Source organism: Talpa occidentalis, unplaced genomic scaffold, assembly GCF_014898055.3.
Source record: "Talpa occidentalis isolate TD23 unplaced genomic scaffold, MPIMG_talOcc4v2.1 talOcc4.3, whole genome shotgun sequence".
NCBI classification, from domain to species: domain Eukaryota; kingdom Metazoa; phylum Chordata; class Mammalia; order Eulipotyphla; family Talpidae; genus Talpa; species Talpa occidentalis.
Window position 1 is genome coordinate 35,933,857 of NW_023603184.1, and position 24,253 is coordinate 35,958,109.

Below are 24,253 nucleotides of genomic sequence, written 5' to 3' on the forward strand. Positions count from 1 at the left end.
CACTGTTAGCTTCCTTTCCACACCTAACCCCTACATCTGTTATAATCAGTGTACCTCTGGTCTTAGATGTGTACCTCTGGTCTTCATCAAGCTTTATCTATAAATAGGAATAATCTCCGAGTCCTGTCCCCTCAGCCCAGTCCTTACCTTGCCCCTGGAATCAGCCCACCCACAAATGTCCCACCAGCCTCTACTGAATCCCAGGAACAGGTATGAGGTCAGTAATAAAATTCAGCTGTTGCAGGTCAGGACAATGGGTATACAACCTTTTTCTGTGAGAAATGGGGGGAGTACAGTAGGGCACCAGGGGCAGAGCTCTCTCCACCAGCTAGTTCTCTTCTCAAATGGGCTGAATCTCTAAATCATTTTCCATCTCCCTCCCTTGCTCTTGATCCTTGTCTCTCTTGCTTCTCTCAAGATACTATGATACAAAAGCCTTTTCCACCTATCTACTCTTGCAACAGGCCCTTTAATGAAGGTAAACACATTTTCAACAGAGACATTAACTTATAATTAATATGCAACAACAATGTATAAAGCTTTGTTCTTCATGAAGAGGACTACATTGAAATTATATTTATGTCCTGGTTTTCCTAAGTTTCTAATTTCAGAATCATGAATAATGGTGGTAAATGTAGGGTTCCCTGAGGGACAGAAGCTGCATTACGGGAAGAGCTGGCCAATAGAAACGGAATGTAAGCCACATACCTAATTTAAAATTTTCTAGAATCTATATCAAAGAAGTAAAATGAAACAGGTGAAATAACATTTTATTTTATCAAATATATCCAAAATATTATCACTGCAATACACAGTATAAAAGTTATTAATAATATATTTCACATTTTACCTTGGAACTGAGACTTCGAAATCTGGTATTTTACACGTAATCACATTTCAGTTCAGGCGAGTCACACGTGAAGTGCTCAGCAGGCACTAGTGGGCCTGGGCTCTATGCTGGACAGCCAGCTCGAACCAACTCCTTGCCATTGGTTTCCACTTTCACATCTACTGCATAATCTCTTTCAGAGTTGGTTTATAATACCTCTCTTCCAAAGCCATAACAGCTAATTCACCAGCTGTTTGAACATAAAGAGAAGGGGTGTGGAAAAGTTGGAAGAAATCGTTCTTTTCCTGAAAGTGCTTTAAATTAATCTTATTTTCTCTTTACATTATATTTTCCTCCTATACTGGGAAAAAACTTTGCCTTAGGTTGATCATCAGTTTCTAGTTTCCTCTCTCCCCATTTTGTTCTGATTTGGAATTTTGTTTGTTTTTTTCAATTACTTCCCTTAGATTTTTAGATCTACAAAGGTTGTATTCAGGACTAATATTAGACTCTTTTCCTTTAATTTGAATTTTAAGCCACCTTATAATGGTTTTTAGCATTCAATCCTATATATACTTACAAAAATACAGCAATTTCTTTACTCATTGCATTTTATAAAACCTGACAAAGATATTACAATAATATCAAGTTACAGGTCTATTTCTTGCATAGAGAGGAAAATAAAACATAAACAACTTATTTGCAAATACATATCCAGTATTACACATGTAAAATAACAGTGGTTTACTTCAGAAAATTGTGTTAGATTTAACAACTGAAACAAATTGATGTATTCCAATAATAGAAAAAAAATGACTTAGATTATTTATCTCAATAGATACAGGGACAATCTGTTGAAATTCAATTTTCCATTTGGTACCGAAACTTACAACAAATGAACATAAGAACACATCCTAAATTTGAACTCACATATTAATAACAACAAAAATCCTCCATCAAATACCAAACTTAATGGTAAAATGTCCAAAGGCACCTCTCACTCACCTCTGGATGTATAGTTTAGTCAAGGACGTTTACTATCATCGCTGCATATACATCCCAGCACTGAGTAAGTGTTCAAAGGGAAAGGAGTGAGGATGCAGAAAAGCAGATCAGGAAGGAGAGTCTGAGGTTCAGATGAGCTTTGGGGTCAAAGGCGCCGCTCAGACGTGAGTGGAGACAGCAGAATATTCAAGAGCTTGGGCGACGCAAGGTGATGGGGACTACACAGTTGCAAGGATTAAAATATGGACAAAGGGAGGTAGGAAAGTAATATTTAGAGAAGGTGTAGATGGGGAATCCATTGTTAGTGACATTATAAAAGGAGACAGTGCCGGCCTCATAGTCTAAGAACACGCCCACACGGCGAGGGGCACAGTCATGGAGAGGAGCAGGGAGGTGGAAGAGTCCTCATAGGCGCGGTATTCATGTCTATGATGTAGACCGATCACCCAGAAGCCACTCTGAGGTTGGTATCTGGAGTAAACGTTCCGATTGTGCGCAAACTGATTGAAAGAGAATGGTCCCACCGAGTAGCTGCACACCCCCAGGATCCAGTCCGTCTTCTTGGCCACGTCTACCTCCCAGTAATGCTTTCCCGAGGAGAAGTGCTGAGAGCCGAGGACACTGCATTCATAATGTTCTTCCAGAGGAGACCCCGACAGCTCACCACCCACATACCTCACCTGCCTCCGGTTTTTAGACAGCACGAGATTTAAAGTAGCTGTGTGTGGATTCAGAGTTACGTCCACTGTGGCAAAAGAACAACAGCAGCAGGTGAGGATGGGTACGTGGAAACACAAGAAGTGGATGGAAGCAACTGGAACTATGTGGTGGGGGGGCTCAGGGAGGTATAAAATACCTCACAGCTAACAGTATGTGCGGCAACGTTTAGGGTAGAGCATGTGAAAGGAGATCAGAACACATCAGCTCAAAGAGGGCATGGTTTCTACTTACCCCAGTAGCTCTGAACATCTGTCAACTCTATAAAAAGAAACAATACTGTTGTGTTGCACCCACCATCTCAGGTCTGCTATCTCTCCCTGTACCTGACTGAGGGGTGAGGCAGGGGATTCTGTGAGGAATGAGCTGGTGATTCCCCCTTAAATATGAACTGCATTTCCTCAGCACATTACTTTTCTGTCCCTGAACATCAAATGCCAACTGTATGTGCTATTTTATTTATTTCTTAATAGGACAATAATCCCACATCTAAACTCTGTCCCCTGAATCTTCTCACCTTTAAAAACTCGCAGCATCTTTTTCAGATTTGGGGCTCGAAATCCAGTCTTTAGCTTGGTGGGGAGAGCTTCTGGCTTCTTCAGGGTCCAGTCCTCACTCCTAGAGAGAACAGATATTATTACTCTCCCACACTGCTGACCTTGGGTTCCTCCAACACCTTTGCCTTGCTCATCTTCCAGGCCCTCTGGTGAACTTCAATACTTCTCAAATTAGCATAATTCTGCAAGAGCCTTGGTCTTGGAACTAGAAGACTTGGACTTGAAATTACCTTCTCATCATCTCTATAAACTTTAATAAGATTTTACTGCTCACAACCTCATTTTTTGTTATTGTTATAAAACAGAATGATTTCCCTTACATCCTAAAGAGTATGTAAAATTAAATAATGACTGGAAATCCTTGGCTACATCTACAAAAGATACAAAACACTTAAAAGTGTCCGTGCCACCTTAGAGGGTCTACAAAGAGGAGCTACTGAGGCCTGCTGACAGGCAGGACATCAGGAACCTGCTGCTGGGGCTTTGAGACTATCAGGTGAAGAGTTCTCTTCTAAAGAGTCTATGAATTTAGATGTCAGATTTCCCCACAGTCCCAGGGAGAAAGGCCTTCAGAACAGCAGCTGAGGATTCACTCTCTGGGAATATTATACAAGGAGAAAGGCAATGTCTCACCTCCAAAGTGAGTGGAAAATTTCAGAACAAACAATAGGCTCCATATTCACATGGCTGTGAAGACCTGGAGAGCACCAAGTTTGTGGGCAACTCTATTGTTACCTTGATGGTTGAGACTTCAGAGTATGTGACAGAGAACATGTTTTGTCCTGGGGCACAAGCAACTCTTTGCAAGACCAAAGGTCTGTGTTTTTATTGGAACTAAGAAAAATGGAAGCCTGGAGAGAACTAGGAGCAAAACACGGACTGTGCTAAAGTCAAGAAAGAAAGGGAAGCCAAAGGCAGATGTTGCAAGCCTGATTCTTGGGCCTGGAGAGACAACGCAGATGAGAAATTTTCCTCTGATAAAATGTATAAGCAAAGAGAATTCCTTTAACAAAAACATGTGTGTCAATAAAATGTTCTCAGGACATTTATCAACTACAGGAGCCAGGGCTAGAAGCAGATACTGAGATGTTTATGGGAAAGGAATTCCATCACAGGGTACTAGGGCACCTCATGTTCTCCTACACATACCTTTTCGTGACATCACTCACATCCTAGGGAAGAAAAAGACAGATTAAGTCAAAGAGTAGCAGGTCTTGTCCTCTAAGAGAGCTTCATCCATGTTTCTCATTCCATCAATTGCCCCTTGATATGATGGAAAAAAGGATGGTCCCAATATGAAGGCCACAAAATAGAGCCAAGAACCCAGGGCAAACTGTTCTTCAGATGCCCCACAGAGGGATGTGGGGAAATAATTCAACTCATTTACTAGTACCTTTATTTTGACTATTTGACACTGGGTGTGTATGTCTGGGCAATGTTATGTATGTGCTTCACCTATGAATCACACATGATTAAGCCATAATTTTGGTTCTTGAAATATGTACATTCCGGGGGCAAACACAAAGGGCCTTATGTTATCACTGTGCACAAATATCACTCTCTAACCCTCCGACCTAGCTTTACTGACTTCACCTGTTTTGCTTGACCTCAAAGCATACATGGATTAATGATCCCCAAAGCTGTACTTCTACAAGGCTCTCTCATCTATCCCAGCAAATGAGCCGCAGGAATGATAAACTCAAGATGTTTAAAAAGACTTACTTTTCCTTTGCAACCATGAAGGCTCTTCTGTTATCTTCCATCCTCAATGATAGGAGCATCCAGTCAGTCACCAAATTGAGACAAAGTCCCACCCTATAAATTACCTTATATTCACCCTGATGAGCCGCTTTAAACTAAGCCAGCTCATTTCACTTATTTTAGCCACCCACTGTACACAGTCATCATTGCCACTGCTTGCCTCCCATGAGTAAAACTACCTCCTGGTCTCCTATTTGGTCTCCCTAACCTTTACTCTATATATCTCAACCCTAGAGAAAAAGCTGACAGTTTGATTTATGTAACACAGGAATAACTCTTATCTATATTGGGGCTATTTTTCATTCCTTTGACAGAAATGCAACTCACAATGGTTTGGATATGAAAAGTGAAGAGGTACCAACTTACAGGAACTATCTAGGATCACAGCAATCTTAGCTGGGCTGAGGGACCCTAATGACCAATTGAGGGTGCCTCCCCTTACACCCTCATACTCTCACATTAGCCTGATTCTGAGGGCTTACATTCTGGAACTTGAAAGCTGCAGGCTTGCGTCCAACCATCAAATCTTTATGGGCAACAATGTCACACAGATATGGAGACGAGAAGGAAGAATGTGATCATGGTGGGCAAGGTCTAGAAAAACTGATGGTGAGAAAACACTCAAATTAAAAATGTCTACCAGATAGTCATACTAATGGGTGGAGAGTCTAGAAGGTGTCCAAACTAAGACTATAAATCGCGATCCCTTTGTCTTACAGAGCTACACTTACTGTCTGAGCAATCTCTGGAGAGGCCAGGACAAAGGCAGGAGGAAGAGGGCCTTAGGGTAGCCCACATCAAAGATGAAGACAAAGGGCAAGAAGATAAAAATGAAGATGTAAACTTAGAAGCAGACAATGGGGAAAGTAAATACTTAAGTAAGTGCCCCAGAATAAGTCAAGAAATGATTCAACCAGGAAAGGGAGAGTAAAAGGAGGCCCGAAAAAAGGAGCAGACTGAGTATACAAGGTACACAGATGCTGAATTTCACGGTCATACCATTTACGAAGAAAATAACAATGCAAATTTCAACCTCACTTCAAGCTCCTCCATCAAATCTCTACACTTGACACTTTACACCCTCCCGACTTACACAGACCAGAGCCCAGACTTCTTGTTGCCTCAAAAGCCCTGTTCAAATTTCTGTTATAACATACGCAATGATTCTGCCCTAGGGAAGAGAGGAAAAGCAAAGGGATAAAGAATTTCTAAGTACTTGAATTGGGCATGTAATTAATCTAGGTGGAAAGTAACCTTAAAAATTCTAACACATGGGCCTCCCTGGTGGCACAAGGGGTTAAGCACCACACTATGAAGCAATCCATGGCCTCTGTAGCACAAGTTTGATCCCCGGCCGGCCAGGGAGAAACCCACATGGTGAAGCAGACTTCTCCTGACTCACCCACTGCCCCCCTCAGCAGTGTATTTCAGTCAGTCTGCCTGTTCTGTTCCCTGCTCTGTCTCTGGTGGATCCTCTCACCCCCCTGCATCTCTGGCCTGTACCCCAGCTCTTGTATGCATAAATAAATAAATCTTTAAAAAAAATTCCAACACAATATCATGTCAATAAACAGGTGCCTAATGACCAGTATTGGAGGGGGGGCATGCTGCAATATTCAGCAGGGTCTGGAGAGGCTTCTGGTTTTAGTTAGAGGGTGAGGTACTTAGAGGGTTAGGTAAAGGACTGTGCTACTGACACCTCATGGGTAGAGGCCAGGGATGCTGCCAAACATCCCAAAAGCACAGTACAGCCAGCCCCTCACAGCCCAGACTTATTCAGCCCCAAATACCAATTGTGCAAGATTGATAAATGCTGCTATAGAACATCGCTGGATACATAGTATCAAATAATCTTTTGAACCATCCTTTAGAAATAATAAAAATGAGACATTCCCTTAGCATTTGTACCTTTAATTATCCTATTCTTTACCTAAGACCTTTGCACAGTTTAATAAACGGTCTAAGGAGATAGGTAGGTAGGTAGATAGGCAGATAGAGAGACAGACAGATATAGAGAGAGATACAGATACATGCATTTTTGATAGATAGATAGATAGACAGACAGACAGACAGACATAGAGATATATGTATTTTCCTGCCCCCACCAGAATGCCAGTCCCTTGTCAGAAGGGCAGGAAAGTCAGTCTCTTCCACCTTAACTCTCAAATTAGAAGCACCTTTCTGAGTCCTACCTGCAGCAGATCCATTGTTGACCCCTGACACCGTCGCTCCAGATCTGAGACCAGTTCTCCCAGTGACAGGCTCTGCCGGATCAGCTCGTCCTCGGCCTTTTCTATAATACTCAGCCCTTTCCTCTCTTCTTCCTCCAGTTTTCTCAGTTGCCGCTGTTCCTCCTTGTCCAGGATGCTTCTCAACTTACTAAACTCTTTCTGGATCCTGTGTCTCTCCGGCTCCACCTGGTTCTTCAGGAACATAGAAGAGAAAGAAGCTGCTAGTCTACTGTGCTGGGGTCCCCTGTATAAGGGGTGGGGGTTCCTGCTCAACACTGCGTTCCTGGCCCGGTCTTGCAGGAAGAGGAGGGGTCAGTGGGGAATAAGTCTGCAGAACCTGTTCTTTCCTTCTGTTCTCTAGCTCTTCCAGACCATGAGCCCCATGCGGCCTTATCTAGGTCTCCTAGGTAGAGACCGTGATTGCTGGGGGAGACTTAGCTTCCAGGCAGCCTCCCTCACCCCTCATGCCTTGCATCAGCCTCCCCTTCCAAGTTGGAGTTTCAGCTGGGAGTGACTGGCCTGTGCCTAACCTGTCTGTCATTCTAAGTTTCAGAACTTGAAATGACAGAACAAAGCCCAGAAGCAGGAATTTGGGGCCACCAATCGCCATGGGTTCTCTCCTATTTAACTGCCTTCAAAAACCTGGGTTTCCTTTGGATACATTTTTCTCATTCCCTTACAATTCCCTGCAATAAAAATATTCCTTTCAGTGGAAGGGCTGCAGAGATCCCAGCCAAGGGAAGCTCCTCCAGCCAGGTCAAGGAGCAGACAGACCGGTCTCCTTCACCCTGGGCTCCCATGCAGTGCCCTGGTTCCTATGCCTGGACATTCAGGAAGAATCTCTTACCTTCCAAGATATTCTCTTCTCTCTGATAACAGTGTTAAGTTTCTCTGCTTCCTGCTGCTCTTGCCTCAGCTTCCTCAAAGATTCCCGAAACTTCTCCTAGATGAAAGATATCAGGTCAAACAGGGTCAAGAATTAACTCATCTCAGTAAGTGGACATGGAATGAATGAGGTTGAGACTATGCTGACCTCATTGATGGAGCCGACTTGGCCTGATGCAAAACCAAAAAAGCCAAGTATATTTTATATAAAGGGGATGGAAACAGGTGGAGTCTCTCCCCTCCCCTCCTCTCCCATGGATGGGAAAGACGCCATCCATGCAACACTGAGTCATTCATTCTCATTGCCAACCTATCTTCCAAACTCAAAACAGGAAGAAAGATAAAACTCTACTCTTGGCCAAGTAGGGGGTGGGGGAGAAGCATTTTCTTGGTTCATCCTCCAGCTGAATGGGAAGACTACAAAGAAATCAGATTAGAGCACGCAGTTAAAATCTCCTGCCGAGGACACTGGTTCCTCCTTCATCCTGCTCTCCCACCTGGTACTCCTGGGCAACCTCCTCCATGAGGAAGGTCTGGTGACCACGGTGCTCCTGAGACCGTTCGCATAGCCAGCAAATGACTTTCCCGTCCTCCTTACAGAATAGCTGGAGTTTCTCTCCGTGTTGCTCGCAGAGAATCGCCATCAGCTGCTTCCCGGAGCTCAGCACCACCTCTCTGAGTCTGTCCGCTATGTTGGCCAGGTGCCGATTAGGGCGGAGGTTCCTGGGCTGGTAGGTGGTCTGGCACACCGGGCAGTTGCTCACCCCGTCTTGGTTGATTACTGATTCTTTGTTATTGGCTGTGATGCAGGCTTGGCAGAAGCTGTGGCCACAGTCTATGCTTAGGGGTTCTGTCAGGAGCTCCAGGCAGATGGGGCAGGTCACCTCCTCCTGGATGTCCACCAGTACTGCCGATGTCATCATAGTCCCTCTCCTGACTCCTGCTTGCCCAGCCCTGAGTTTTAAGGTGTTTTCTGTTTACAAAACCTTGGGCAGATAGACAAACAGAAAAAAGTCAGGGTGAAAAACAGGGAGGGAAAGGAGAGGCTGACTGTACTGCATAAAGAGGACAGACACCTGGGGTAACAAAGCCTTATTTTTCTTTATAGTAGACATCGATTTCTCTAGCCTCATCAGAGCAAGCTCATGATTTCCTTTTACTCCCATTGGACAGAAGGATAAACTGAGGCCTGGAAGTGGCCAGTGTGAGTGACCATCTGTCTACCTTCCCTGAGCCCACCAAACACAGCCCCAGTGTTAAAGGCACCAAAACACACTGCTGTCTCGGGAACAGCTGAATTAGGAACAGCTTCCCCGAGATCTCTGCACTCTCTCTGACTTCACGCAATTCTCCCCTTCCACATTCCCTGACCAGAAGGGTCTGCCCTGTCAAGCCCAGACACAGAGGGTCACCTGTAGTCACTTACTTTCTTCTTAGCACCACATAAATACACCTGTAGTTATGTGACTCCTTCCACTGGGACATAAGCTCTCCAAAATCAGACTCTGTTGTTTGTTGCTGTTGTTTGTTGCCCTTCCACCCCGCAGAGTGCCTGACACAGGGGCCACTGACTTTTAATGAATGAAAGCCAGACCTCCTTATCCCACCACAGAGGATTACACCTCTTCAAGAGCTTTCCACCTCTGACATTGCTCTCCAGTATCTAATCTCCAAAATCAAGCATAGCAATTATCATGAAGAAATTTTTACCCTCTAATAGCTGCCCCACACCTTCTCAGGGAACAAAAAAAAAAAAAAAAAAAAAAGGGCCTCCCCAGTGGCGCAGCGGTTGAGCGCTGGTTTGCGAAGCTGCCCCGCGCCCTATTCGGCGCCGGTTCCATCCCCGGCTTCTCCCCGACCACAGGGAGGAGGGTCCCACATGGCGCGCAGACCTCTCCAGCCGCCCCTGCTCCCCTCAGCAGTGTACTTCGGTCCTTCTGCCTGTTCTGCTCCCCGCTCTGGCTCTGGTGAATTCTCTCACCCTCCCGTGCTTGACTGTACCCAGTGCATGTATAAACAAACAAATAAACAAATAAATAAATAAAAATACATGCCTCTTTTAAAAAAAAAAAGAGAAACAATACAATGAAAATGTGACAACAAAGACTTTTATAATGAGTTGTGGTATAGAAATCACATTTGCCTGTTTTCTTTATCCTTCATAGGAAAGCTGAATAAATAAGAGTATTTTTTTTTTGGCCCTTTGATAAGGAAATAAAGACACTAAGTGACTTTATAAATGCATATGCCAAGGCCTAGAGTCGGCATAACCTAACATGGCCAGCGCCCTAGTTCAAAGTTCTATGCTCAATCTCATACACTTAGTCAAAGAAAACCAGTGGTAAAGGGGGTGAAAGTTAGGCACAGACCCAGGGCTTTGGGAATGTGGACATGGGAAAGCTCCCACGAGATGAAGACCTTTCTCCAGGTGTCATAAAGGGGGTCCACATATAGCGGGGAGACGCAGCAGGTGGGGTGGTGGAGACCGCAGACACGAGAGATGATAGTCCACAGAGAGAACACCAAGAGGGATGCAGGTGGAGTACTGGACTAAAGAGGCCTTACAGCATTTGAGGAAAGTACCTTAAAATTGCTAAAGCGTAAAATTGGGGCAAAGGGAGGACTGAAGTATCAATACCTGCTACAACTATTATCTAACTCCATTTATATGAAAGGTCCAGAGTAGATAAATCTATAGATACATAAAGTTGTTTAGTAGTTGCAGGAGCTGGTGGGAATGGAAGTGACTCTAATGGGGTTTGGGGTTTCTTTCTAGGGTGATAAAAATACTCCACAGTTAGACAGCGGTGATGGCTTAGCAGCTTTGTGATTATAGCAAAAACAAACAAACGAGCACTGAATTGTATACACTGAAAGGGTGAGTTTTGCAGCATGTATTTTAAATCTTCATTAAGAAAAAATTACATGAGTGGTCAAAAGAAGAGGGGAGAGACTGCTTGGTGACATCTAGTTCAGAGTTCTCCCACCCCACAGCTGTTACACAGGCATGCAATGCAGCGGACCTAAGGCTTGCGTGGTGATACAGCTGGTGTGGGGAGATAATGAGGAATGAAATACTCTCCCAGGGGTCAGGCCATTTATGCTTCAAGCAGGAGTGGCGAAAGGAAATTTTATCAATTGCTGGATGCAAAATGGCATGGAAAACAGAATGAAGATTTTTTAAGAAATTAAAAATGGATCCAGCAATACCTTTATTAGATATTTATTAAAAAATATGAAAATTCTAATATGAAAGGATTTATGTACATCTATGTTCATAATAGCACTGTTCACAACTGTCAAGCCTAGAGCCAACCTAAGTGTCCTCCAATAGAAGAATGTATGAAGAAATTGTGGAATATATACTCAATGGAATACTACACAGCTGTTAAAAAATATGAAATTGTGGCTTTGGGACAAAACAGATGGACCTTGAAGTGATTATGGTAGGTGAAATAAGTAAAACAATGAAAGATATGGAATGGTTTCATTTATCAGTGTAATATAAATGACAAAAAAATACACAGACAGAATATAGCAGGACTAAATCTTGGCCTTAGTGAAAGAATTTAGTGGTTAGCAGAGGGGACAGGGGGAGGAGTTGGCTGGTTTATGGGCACAAGTAGTTTGGCAGAAAGTGAGTGGAACATGTGACCATATCAAGGAGCAAAAATATAACCCCAAAATTAAAACAAAAGAATAAATAAATAAAATCATGAACCCTTAACTGTAATAAACTTTTGGAATATTACCCAAAAACGAATGAATAAGTCATTTTTTCACCTGCTTTCCTATCTTCTTGGTTATTTTGAACCTGGGGGGGAAAAACCACTATTTCAGTTTATAAGAGGCGTTAATAAGATGGCGTTTAAGGACAATGTGAGAAAACAGGACCTGAGCTGCTTCTGTGCCTGGTACAAGTGTCAGTTAAGAAAACTAGAAACTTCTTTATTAAAACAACTAGAGATGCTAGAAGACATTCTAACTTAGTCATTTGTTCTGCTTGGCTGTCTGGACTTTTACTTGGGTCACTAAGGAGAAGCCAACCCATAGATGTCCTGCCTAGTTGAAGGTGTACTAGCCCTGGTCCCTGTGTGACCCTCACGTATAGGAAAGGCCACAGGGCAGCTGAGAACAAGTGTAATTTCATGATTTTTTTTGTGGGGGCCTGTTTCCCCAACAAGGCAGATATACAGTGATATACAATATGGTCAGTGTGGGCATAATTTGAGAATATCACATCCTGTAATTTACTTGAATTTTCCCCTCTGGAGGGCCTGATAAAGGGCACAAGAAAGTGTCCCAGGCAAAGAAAAAACAGCTCGTGGGACACAGCGTAACTAAGCATGGCACTGGGCAGGCCCTGCTGGGGACCTCGTAAGCTGAAATGGGACCTCAGTTCTCCCACTTGTGGGGCCTCTATCTTATCTGTTCCTCAGCTTTGCCACATTAATAATAGCAATGCTAACAATTAGTATTTACTAGAAGTTTGTCATGTACCAGGAAATAATAGAATTGTTCTCCAAGTAACATCTCAGTAATTGCTTATAACAACACTGAGTGTCCCTTCGTCTCCATGTCATACATAGATGTACACACTGAGGGGTGAGGAAGCTAGCCCAAGGGGTAGATGGGGAATCTAAATGCAGATATTCGGTTACAGTGGAGCCAGAGTTCCCACTACTTCTCACAGTAGGATTATGAAGGCAGAGGTCCATCTTTCTTGACCTTGACCTTGATCTAGCATTGCATCCAACAGAAGAGATGACCAATTAGCTTTATAGTGGGATTAAATTATAACCTACTGCTGAGTGTATAGTTAAACTTAATGCCAGCACTGGGGCACCATAATGAACACAAATGTGTTATTTCATGAAATTGTCAATTTTTTAAAAAGATTTATTTATTTATGCATACAAGAGCTGGGGTACAGGCTAGAGATGTGGGGCATGAGAGGATTCACCAGAGACTAAGTGAGGAATAGAACAGGGAGATTGATTGAAATACACTGCTGAGGGGAGCAGCAGGCGAGGCAGGAGAGGTCTGCTGCCAGGTGGGTTGCTCTCTGGCCTGCAGGAGATGAAATTACTTCTGCAGAGGGTGCAGATTGCTTCATAGTGCTGTGCTTAACCCCTAGTGCCACGAGGGAGGCCCCTGAAATTGTTAATGTTACAAAATAAATGTCTTCAAGCAACAGTCCCAAAAAGGCCAACTGGTGATCTAGCAAGATTTTATGCTCATTCAGAGGATAAAAGTAGAGGGATAAGTTTCCAAATCTTTCATTCTACGAAGCTAACACCACCACAAATACCAAAACCAGAAACATTACAACGGAACTTGAAAAAAAAGAGCAAACTACAGATTAATCTCTCTCATTACTACAGATGCAAAAATTCTCTACAACATTTTAGCAAATCAAATCCAACAGTGTATGAAAACAATTACATACCACCACCAACTGGGATTTATCATAAGCATACAAGACTGGTTCAAAATTTGAAAATCAAAAACCAATTAATGCTAAAATATAAAAATTACATAATCATGTAAATTGATGAAGAAAAACCATTGGACAAAATCTAATACCCACTCAGAATTAAAAAAAAAAAAAGTCAGCAAAAAAAGAACAAAGGCACATGTACAAAATACCTACAGCTCACATTGTACTTATGGTAAGAAAACAGAAGCTTTCCACTAAGATTAGATATAAGGTGAGTGTGTTCCTTGTCTTCACTCTTTTCAACATCGTACTAGATGTTCTAGCTAATGCAATGGCACAAGAAAAGGAAATAAAAGTTATACACATTGGCAAGGGAAAAAAAAACCATCATTGCTCATACAAGACTATCATCTATCTACATAGAAAATCCAAAGAATTGACGAAAATTTCTGGAATTAATAAATGATTACAGCAAGGCTGCAGAATACAAAGTTAATATGCAAAAGTCAACCACTCTCCTAAATACCAGCAATGAGCTAGTGAAATCTGAAATTAAAAATACAATAGCATTTGCATTAGCATGCAAAAAATGAAATACTTAGGTTTAAATCTAACAAAATGCTTGTAAGACCTACATAATGGAAACTACAATAAATGATAAATGAAGTAAAAGACTAAATAAGTGGAGTTTATGGAAAGATTCAACATTGTCAAAATGTCAGTTCTTTCTAACTTCATCCTAATAACACAATGCAATCCCAATCAAAATTCCAGCACATTAGCTTATGGATACTGATAAAATGAGTTTAAAGTTTACCTGGAAAGGAAAAAGATTCAGAATAGCCATCGCAATATTAAAAAACAACAAAGTTGGAGGACTAATACCCAACATCAAGACTTACTGTACAGTCACAATGGTGGTCAAAGTGGTACTGGTGAAAGAACAGCAAAAGAAGGGAACAGGATAGAGTCCCAAGACAGATCCCCATATAGTTAACTGATCTTTGACAAAAAGTCAAAGGTGACACAATGGAGCCAATAGTTTCTTCAACAGGTGCTCAAACAACTGGACATTCACATTTAAAAAACTTAATCTGGACACATCTTACACTGTTCACCAAAACTAACTCAAAATGGATCAGAGACCTACAACAAACACAAAACTATAAAACACCTAGAAGATAACAGAGTATGGTAATGTCTTTTTAGATATAACAGTAAAACACCAAAGACATAACCTATGAAATAAATAATGGTAAGTTGGACCTCATTAAAATTAAAAATGTCTGCTCTGCAAACATAACGTCAAGAGAATAAGATGAGCCACAGGCTGAGACAAAATATTTCAAAAGACATATCTGATATAGAACTGTGATTCTAAATATACAAAGAACTCTTAAAACTCAACAATGAGAAGAAAAAACAACTCAGTTAAAAAATAAATCTTTAGCAGACTCCTCATGAAAGAATAAATTAATGTAGCAAGTAAGATACGAAATGATGTTCTACATAATGTCATCAGAGAGATGTAAATTAAGATGGCAATGAAGACAACTACATACTTATTAAAATGGCCAAAATCTGAAAAACACACAATAAATGCTAGCACTCATTCACTGCTGCTGGGAATGCAAAATTATACAATTTCTATGGCAGTTTGGTGATATCTTCCAAACCGAACATCCTCTCACCATGCTCCAGCAGTCACACTCCTTCTTATTTACTTAAAGAAGATGAAAATTTACATCCACACAAAACCTACACACAGGTTTAGCAGCTTTATTCATAACTGTCAAAAATGGAAGTGACCAAGATATTTTTCACAGGAGAAAGGATAAACTGTGCTGTATCTATTATTCTGTGCTAAAAATGACCTATCAAATCATGAAAAAACTCATGAAGGAACCTGAATTGCATATTATTACAGAGTCAATAAAATGATCAGTAGTTGCTAGGGGTGGGGTTGGGTAACAGGTAGAGAGCACAGAAGATTTTTAGGGTAATGAAATACTATGGATTAGACTACAGTGATGGACATTGTGCCATTATGTAGTTGTCCAAAACCAAAAACAGTACACCAAGATTGAAGCATAATGTAAACTGTGTTCTCTCGTCGCTTATGATGCATCAATTTTAATAAATGAAACACTCTGGTGGAGGGTGGTTATAACAGGAGGAAATTCTAAGCATGTGTGAGAACTGGGGGAATCTTGATACCTTTCCCTCAGTTTTTCTGGGAACCTAAAACTGCTCTAAAAAATAATATGTAATAAAAAAAGGTGATACTGTATTATTGTAACTGAAGGTCCACTCCATTTCCTCCAATATATACATATATACATTTATTTTAGGCAAAAGTGCATTTGGAATACACAAATTTCTGGGGAAAGTTTTTGCCTCATAAATGCAAAGCAATAATGGCCAAAAATCTGCAAATAATCCATAAAAGCATTAACTGGTAAATGAACAAATTGTGGTGTATCCATACATGGATCTATTACCAAAGTACAAAACAGTACTAATCATACAACAAAATCAATCTCCAAAGCATTATGCAAAGTGAAAGGTAGACAGCAAAGAAAAATACTATATGATTCCATTTATATTAAATTCTAGAAAAGACAAAACTATACTATTTGAAAGCAGATTAGCGGACTCCTGGGCTCGGGATTGTAAGGAGGAATGTACTGCAAAGTGACAGGATGAAATTTTGGGGGTGACGGAAATGCCCTCTTCAAAGTTGCATACATGTCATATTTTAGATTTACAAGCTTACTTGATAACAAAGTACAAATTAAAACTATTTAGAGCCGAAGAAAACCGAAGAAAAGCAATGAGAAAAATGGAAGACTTGACTTTCTGATCTTCTAAGCATAAATTAGAGCTGTTGTCAAATACAGCAGCCACATGGCACTAGGAACGTGGAAATGGGATGATTTAGTGCAAAAGAAACACCATAATTCAAAGATTTAATGAAAAAAAAAAAATACCCTAAACTCTCTCATTAACCTGTTTTTTTTTTTTAAGTATCAATGACACATTCCAATTATTTGTATGCACTGAGTTAAATAAATACATTAAAATCAATTTTACCTGTTTCTTCTTACTTTTTAATAAGGTCACTAGAAATTAAAGCTATATTCTGTAGCCCCATTGTATTTCTTTATCTCTTTTCTATCTAATGTGCTACTTTAGGATAGTCAAGACAGAGAAAGATTTCTGAATAAAAGAGTTGCCAGCTCTTCCCAAAGGGTATAAAGTTGACGTGGAGGAAAGGAAAAAGTTGTGAAGGGGTGGGTGTGTACCAGTTAGCGTGTTGCCCACATACCAGCAGGCCATGCTGAGTGCAGCCCAAGGAGACGAGTAAAGCCAAGTCTGTGCTTACGGATGGTGACTCAGGAGCATTGTGGTTGTGCCAGAACAGTCTGGCTGCGGAGCGAGCGCAGTTCTCAGAGCTAACAGCCCCAGAGCCCTAAGGAATCAAATTAGCAAATGAAAGAACCAAATTCAAGACATTGTGGGACCAGTTAAATCTTGGTTCCGGAAAAAAGGTCAAGGGGCCTGCTAATTAGTTGCAAGGGCAACCCGTAGAGCTCTTCAGGCAGAATGTGTGGGCTTCAACAGATCAATTCAGCAGCTGCACTTCCTATGATCGTCAGGTGATCTGTGTGCATATTAAGGTCTCAGAAGCTCCGTCATATATAAAACAGCCTCCTTCTCAGTTGGATACAGTTTGGGGTTTCAAATACACAAAGAAATGTGATGGGGGTGGGGTGAAGATAAGGGTGGGGGAGGGCTAGAGAAAGGACTTATTTAGATCGGCAGCATCCATTAATATGGAAGCTCACAATTCAGTATCAAAATTACTTGCAGGTACTATCAGAGGTTGGTCCAGGCAAGGGACTCAGGATAAAAGTTAGAAACAAGATGGGCAGGGCTGCCTCCCAGCTGGGAGCGCTTATGAAAATGAAGTGAAAATCCAAACAGGTGTCATCTTTAGTAAGTGAATCGGACTTCTTGTGCTTAGGATATAACATTAGTATTTTTTAAAAATAACGTTAAATTTAAATTTAACGTAGAATGCCACCGGGGGGGGGGCGGGGAGGGACTTGCTACAGAACCTCCTGAAGTGCAACCCTGTCCAGCGCATCTCGGCAGAGGAGGCCCTGCAGCACCCCTATTTCTCCGACTTCTGTCCCCCCCTAGGCTCTGGAACCCTGGCTGCCAGGCTGGGGCCTGGTTGGTTGAAGCCCCTGGGCCCAGGGCCCTCGCTCACCGGCCGACTCCCCCTGGACTTTATTTAATTTCATAAATTGGCTCCTTTCCCATAAATAAATAAATAAATAAATAAATAAATAAATAAATAAATTTAACGTAGGGTTATATTCCACTTTAAATTACTGAAGCCAACTAACAAGTGGTGTTCGATAATTACTAAATTGGGATATAATCAGCTTCAAATAATTTTTAAACTTCAAAAGAAATTTCAAAAACTTAGTAATTTAATGACTTTGCAAATTCTTAAAATATTGTCCTGCACAGGTTTCCTTCTCCATTAACTCAATTTTCTAGGGATCGTGAAATTTTTATATTTTTCCCTGCATTTGTGATTTTCCACTTCTAGCTCCCTAATTTTTAAAATTGTTGGATTTTAACTTCTTTAGATGCCCTAAGTAGTCTCCTTTATCACGGCGCACTTTTATATAGAAACTTTATTTTCTATCCACTGCTTTCAAAAACTGTGCATCTTTAAAAAAATCAGCATTGAGTTTGTCAATAACAACTTGACTGTCGACTGTTTGCCAGTAAGTCTCTAACGCGTTTCAGCCTCTCCCTCCCCAACCTTCAGGTATATTCCTCCTATATTTAGAAGAAACAGAAGCTCCAAAAGGTCAAGCACCAGGGTGTGCCGGGAGGTGGGGTGAGGGGCACACAGGCACGTAAGTGAATGTGAACACGGGAAGGCTGGAAGCGCCGCTCTCTTAACCACACATTCCTAATTGAGAGATTGAATGGGCTGATTAAATGTCCCTACCCTCACTGAGGTCATCTGCAACGAGGATGAGAACGTTAAACTCGTCTATATGGTGCGCTCCGAAGAGGAAGGGACGGCGTCTTTCCGCGGTCGGGTCACCTCTGCCGCCCGGACAAGCTGACCACGGCCCGTGGAGGGCGCGCCGCGCGCTAGGAACCCCAGACGCTCCCCAAGTGCGCGCCCAGGATCCCCAGACGCTCCCCAAGTGCGCGCGCCAGCAGCCCAGAGGCTTCCCAAGTGCGCGCGCCAGCAACCCCAGACGCTCCCCAAGTGCGCGCTCCAGGATCCCCAGACGCTCCCCAAGTGCGCGCGCCAGGAACCCAGAGGCTTCCCAAGTGCGCGCGCCAGCAAGCCCAGACGCTCCCCAAGTGCGCGCCCAGGATCCCCAGACGCTCCCCAAGTGCGCGCCCAGGATCCCCAGACGCTCCCCAAGTGCGCGCGCCAGGAGCCCAGAGGCTTCCAAGTGCGCGCGCCAGCAACCCCAGACGCTCCCCAAGTGCGCGCCCAGGATCCCCAGACGCTCCCCAAGTGCGCGCGCCAGGAACCCCAGACGCTCCCCAAGTGCGCGCGCCAGCAACCCCAGACGCTCCCCAAGTGCGCGCGCCAGGAACCCCAGACGCTCCCCAAGTGCGCGCCCAGGATCCCCAGACGCTCCCCAAGTGCGCGCGCCAGGAACCCCAGACGCTCCCCAAGTACGCGCGCCAAGGGCTCGGGGGCCTCACCAACTCGAAGGCACGTGGCTCTGCTCCCCGCGGATGGAGGCAGGGCTCCGCCCCCGCCGACCCCCGCCGGCCTCACAGCCCTCCCGGGAGGGGCCAGACTCCCGGCGGCGCGAAGCCCGGCGCACTCCCCGGAGGAGGAGGGCTGGCGCGGGGGAGGGGCCGCCGAGCCATGCGGGTCCCGGGGACGCCGTCGCGCCCGGTTCGAATCCTCCAGCGCCGCCTCCCCGACAGCCGTCAGCCTCCAGAACCAGGCTTTAGCTGGGGTGCCCTGCACACCGTCTCCCCGGGCTCCAAGATGCCGCTGTGCGCCCTCCCCAAACTCGCGTCATCGCTGAGCTGCACCCTGACTCTTCCTCCACCCGCGAACCCCGTGAGCCGACTTGTAGGGCGGGTGGAGCTCTCGGGGCTAGTGGGACAGCGGCGGCTGACCCGAAAATGGATTTGCTCACTGACCTGGCCCAGAGGATTTGCAGCGGCCGCCGCCTCACCACGGCCCGGAGACTCAGGGGAAGGAGGCGGGGCGGGGCCCGGGTCTGGGAGGCCGCCGATTGGGCCGATGGGTCCCGGCGGCCTCGGGTCTCGCTCTCCAGGGGTGTGGTCGCTGGTGCCCCCGCCGGCCTTCTGGGGTCAGTGGGGCTCACCCGACGAACTGCTAATTCGGAGGCGATCAAAGTCAGGTGGCGCTGCTAAAGTGTCTTCAGTTTTCTTAAACATTCCGACGAAATGTCATTGTCATTGCACTGATCATACACCTGTACGCCATATATTAATTTATTAAAATGTCTACATTAATAATAGATAACCATAAAATAGGCAGGCATCGTTATGGCACATTTTGCAAAAAACAAAAAATCATTAAAATGTATCAATTAGGGCCTCCCTGGTGGCGCCAGAGGTTAAGCACCGCACTATGAAGCTGTCCACAGCCTCTGCAGCAAGAGTTCAATCCCGGGCCCGCCAGAGAGAAACCCATCTGGCGCAAGCAGACCTCTCCTGCCTCGTCAGCTGCTCCCCCCAGCAGTGTACTTCGGTTAATCTGCCCGTTCTGTTCCCCACTCTGTCTCTGGTGAATCCTCTCACCCCCCACACCTCTGGCCTGTACCCCAGCTCTTGTATGCATAAATAAATTTTTAAAAAAATATATCAATTAAAAATTACAGATATGTGTGTTTTTAATTTTAACCTGTAAACTGAGAGACCATAAATGCAAAGCTTATGAAGCCGAGGGGACTGTCACTACAGGGCCCCTGTGGGACAACAGCTCTGAGAAGAAAAGGAGGTGAAATTCTGCCCCAAGGAAACAGCTAAGATAAAGGTCTCCTGATTGGGAGGGAGGGAATGGGGAGGGGCGCATGGAAGGAGGAGGGTGTCAGATAAGTGTCAGGACAAAGGATTGAACAACCTGGACAGAACTGAGTTAGATATCAAGAGATTGCCCTGAACACGCCTCAGACAAGTGGAACTTCATGGGATCCCCAAACTCATAGCTCAGACAGGTACTTCTATTCAAATGAATACCTCAAGTCTGCAGGATTTAGCCACACAAAATGGACTGGGTCTCTTCCAGTCACAGAGGGTTTAAGTTGGACTGCCTTCCAGTTGCTCATGGCTGACCCATCTGGTTGAAGCTTATTTATGCCCTGAAAATCTCCTGGGTCCACACAAACGCTCACTGGGTGTAGGGTAAGTAATTATCAGGCTTTTCTGCCCTCCTGCCATTACTGTTCATGGTGGATCCCTAAGGTCCTGAATGCATGCCTGATGGTGGGCCCTGGATTTTGTTACATTGTACAACATATTCAGTTGTATTGTTTGCTTTTGCTGTAGTACTATATTTGCCTAGGGAAACTTGTAGAAGCCATAGAGCCCAGTAAAGAGTGAAGATTAGGTGGAGGCTGGGAGGCCTGCCAGCCTCCTGCCCTGCTCCCCCCACCAACCTGCCTTGTACCTGGTTGCTGCACTACATGTAAAACCTCAATAAAAGCTTGAAAAAGCCACTGAGGGCTCCAGGACTCTTCTTTACCCCTCTGCTCCTATCATAGAGAACCAGCTCTGTGCCTTCCTGGCACTGAACTGGGCTACTGCTAGCTAAGCACACTTCTAACCTCCTTGAACCATAAGATTGTCTAATTGACACCTAGAGGTTTAAAAGTGAGGGCAAAGGGAAAATACAATTTTGACTCCCTTTTCGGGCCCTTTTCTAAGAGCTGGTGTCATTCGAAGTCATGCCTGGCCTCCATAGTCTTGTCAGCAGAGAACTTACATTTCTGGGACCAGGAGGCTTAGGTAAAAAGAAGATGTTTTTCATTGTGCAGATTTTTGTATGTTTGCTCACCAAGGCATTTTTTAATCTTCTCTGTAATCTTTCTGAACTGAAAGACCGAAAATTCTGGTGCTTAAAAAGAAAAGACTTGGGAATAATGCAAGGAATCTTAAAAAGTTAAACCTAAGCTTACCATACAACCTAGCAGATCCACTCCTCCAGATCTGCCCAAGAGAATTGAAAGCATATGTCACACAAAGACTGGTACACAAATGTTCGTAGCAGTTTTACTCATGATAGTAAAAAACTGGGAATAATCCAAACGTCTATCAAGTGTTGTATAGATATCCAATACAATGGATTACTAATAGTAATAAAGGGAGACCAAATGCATAGTCTTCAGTGCCTTGGTGGGATATCAAGCAGTTTAGCACAAGAAGGTTTTGGTGACACCAGTTGCTCACAGACCTAAGTCCCCGAGTAGGCCACGTGTTTGGAGTTCCAGGTACAAGACCCACTGATGTAATGCTAGGCTGAGGGTGGCATGGGGGAATCCAGCCTTTAAGCCACCAGTTACTAAACAACCATTCATTAGTCAATATGTACTGTTACTATTAATTAGCATTCAGCAGGGAGAGGTCAAGATTTCCTAACAGGAAGAAATAGATGTTAAATCTGGAGTTAACGAGGCCCCAGAAAAAGCAAACAAAACCTTGTGAAGGGGCATGGAGAAGATTTTCTCAGTCCTATAGTGATCAAAACCACAAACTCTGATGAGTTAATCTGTACCTATCTTTCCGGTATTACTAATTAATTCCTCCTTGGTCAAAAGCAATATTGAATGAGTCCTGTCTCAGAAATGTCTCCTCTTCTCTCACTGGAAACCTCCCTCTCATGGCTCCCACTCCTTGGGAACTCATGGGAGCAGAGCGCAAACATCAGTGGATGATGCAAGACAGAGATTAAGACTCAAGGTGGTTTATTCCTGAGTATGCAGGGCAAGAATTACTGGAATTCTTGCTAGACAGAATCAGTTGTTAACATCTGATTAGAGGACGAGGGTCAGGAAAACCAAATAAAAACAGATTTCAGTGAGTAAGAATTCCTGTTCCTGAGGCAGAGAGATGTTGTAGAAAACAAGTTACCGACTTTGCTTTCACTTGATTCTGATCATCAAATCTGGGCCCAATTCATGCATCTGTTTTTCCTCTTTGCCTTTCTCCCTTGCTTCCTTTCCTTTTCCCTGTCTATCTTTCCTCTCTTTCTTCTCCCTCTCTCTCGCCCACTCTTTTCTCCGTTTTTTGCCTCCCTCTCTCCAACAAACATCTATAGGCTCGAATTAGACAGGTAAATAAAATGTGAATTCTGCCAATGGTATGTAGGCATTCTAGTTAATTTGGAGAAAATCACACCATCCTCTTACTGAAAGTTTTCTTTTTTATTATCTCAGTTTCTCATCCTCCTTCCCCTCTGACAAAGTTCAAACATTAACTTTGATTCAGATCTTTCTATGGGCTCCAGGTAAAACAAAAGCAAAAAGTGCTAATATCAATGCTTATTTGACCTCCAACTGGTTTCTTCTCTTATTTCATATTTTAATGCTGTCACAGCAATTCACCCTTTCAGATCCCCTCTAGAAAATAAACTTGCCTAGATTCTTCTTTCCTCACCCTGGAATTCCATTTTTGTCCTTATAATTTTTCATTTTTTAATTTTATCTATTTGATTTTCTTCTCTCCATCTTGCTACCGTCTTGTATCGGTCCAATTAGACTCACTCCAATAGTCCATTAATTAGGGCCTCCCTGATGGCCTACGTGTTCAGTCTCAGTGCTATTACTGCCGTGGCCCACTGCAGCCTGATTTCGATGCCCAGCCAAGGGAGCTTGCCCACTTATGGCGCCCACTTATTAATTATAATTAGGCTTCAGGATCCTACACTTATTTCTATTAAACGACACCCCCAAATATGCAAATCCATGAGGCTTGCAGACATTTAAAATGAGCAGTGCCCAAGATTTTATTTAATTAACTTAAGGAGCTTGCCAGAAAGATGGTACAACTAATTCAATGGAGAATTTTAAAGAACACATGTATATAAGCAATTGAAAACTAATGAATTTACAAGTCAATGAAATCAGATTACCGATCACAGGACAATAATTAAATGCATTTTCATTTGGCAATTTATTTGCCTTTCTATAGGTAAAATCATATGTATTTGTTATCAGCTTAATACACCTTACACCTTACAAAAGACAATGAAAGACCAAGAAAACCTTACATAATTTTTTTTTCTGACAAATATTGTAATGTTTATTTTAGTATAAAATAATAAGAAACACTGATATTCAATTTATTTTGAAATGTCAATTATAAGCTGTGATGGTGAAAATAGAATATTTTAATGTACTATAATACTTATATTTTATTTAGAAAAATAAGTAATCTTTAATGTTTTAGCATCAAGAATTACTTTATATAAATAAAAGTGGGAATTAAAATATAAGCAGCACTTAAAAAGAAAAATCAGTCAATTAATTGCAGAACAACTAACAGGATATTTTAAACATAATATGCTATATTTGAAAGAATGATTTACACAAGTGGTTTATGTAGATACTACAAAATTTATGACTGTTATTCATCAGAGAAATATGGTGGGCTTTCTTTATATGAATTCAATAACATGGAATTTTTCCATTTCACAAATGAGTAATTTACAGCTCAGATCAGTTGGATGTATATTGTTTGTTTTTATGAAAATTAAGCATAAATATATTTCCAAATAGTTTTCTGCTTTATGCAT

General features: G+C 42.9%; 1 protein-coding gene across 1 annotated transcript; it reads right to left on the reverse strand.

Annotated features, from left to right (window-relative positions):
• Window positions 1-1,651: 1,651 nt before the first annotated feature.
• LOC119255568 (tripartite motif-containing protein 6-like) lies at window positions 1,652-19,687 on the reverse strand. Its single transcript, XM_054699486.1, is given in 9 exon segments — window positions 1,652-2,202; window positions 2,205-2,579; window positions 2,786-2,812; window positions 3,069-3,169; window positions 4,258-4,280; window positions 7,062-7,292; window positions 7,948-8,043; window positions 8,483-8,971; window positions 19,636-19,687. Coding segments are annotated over 8 exon segments (1,461 nt in total). The 5' UTR covers window positions 8,909-8,971; window positions 19,636-19,687; the 3' UTR covers window positions 1,652-2,020.
• Between the last annotated feature and the right edge of the window lie 4,566 nt (window positions 19,688-24,253).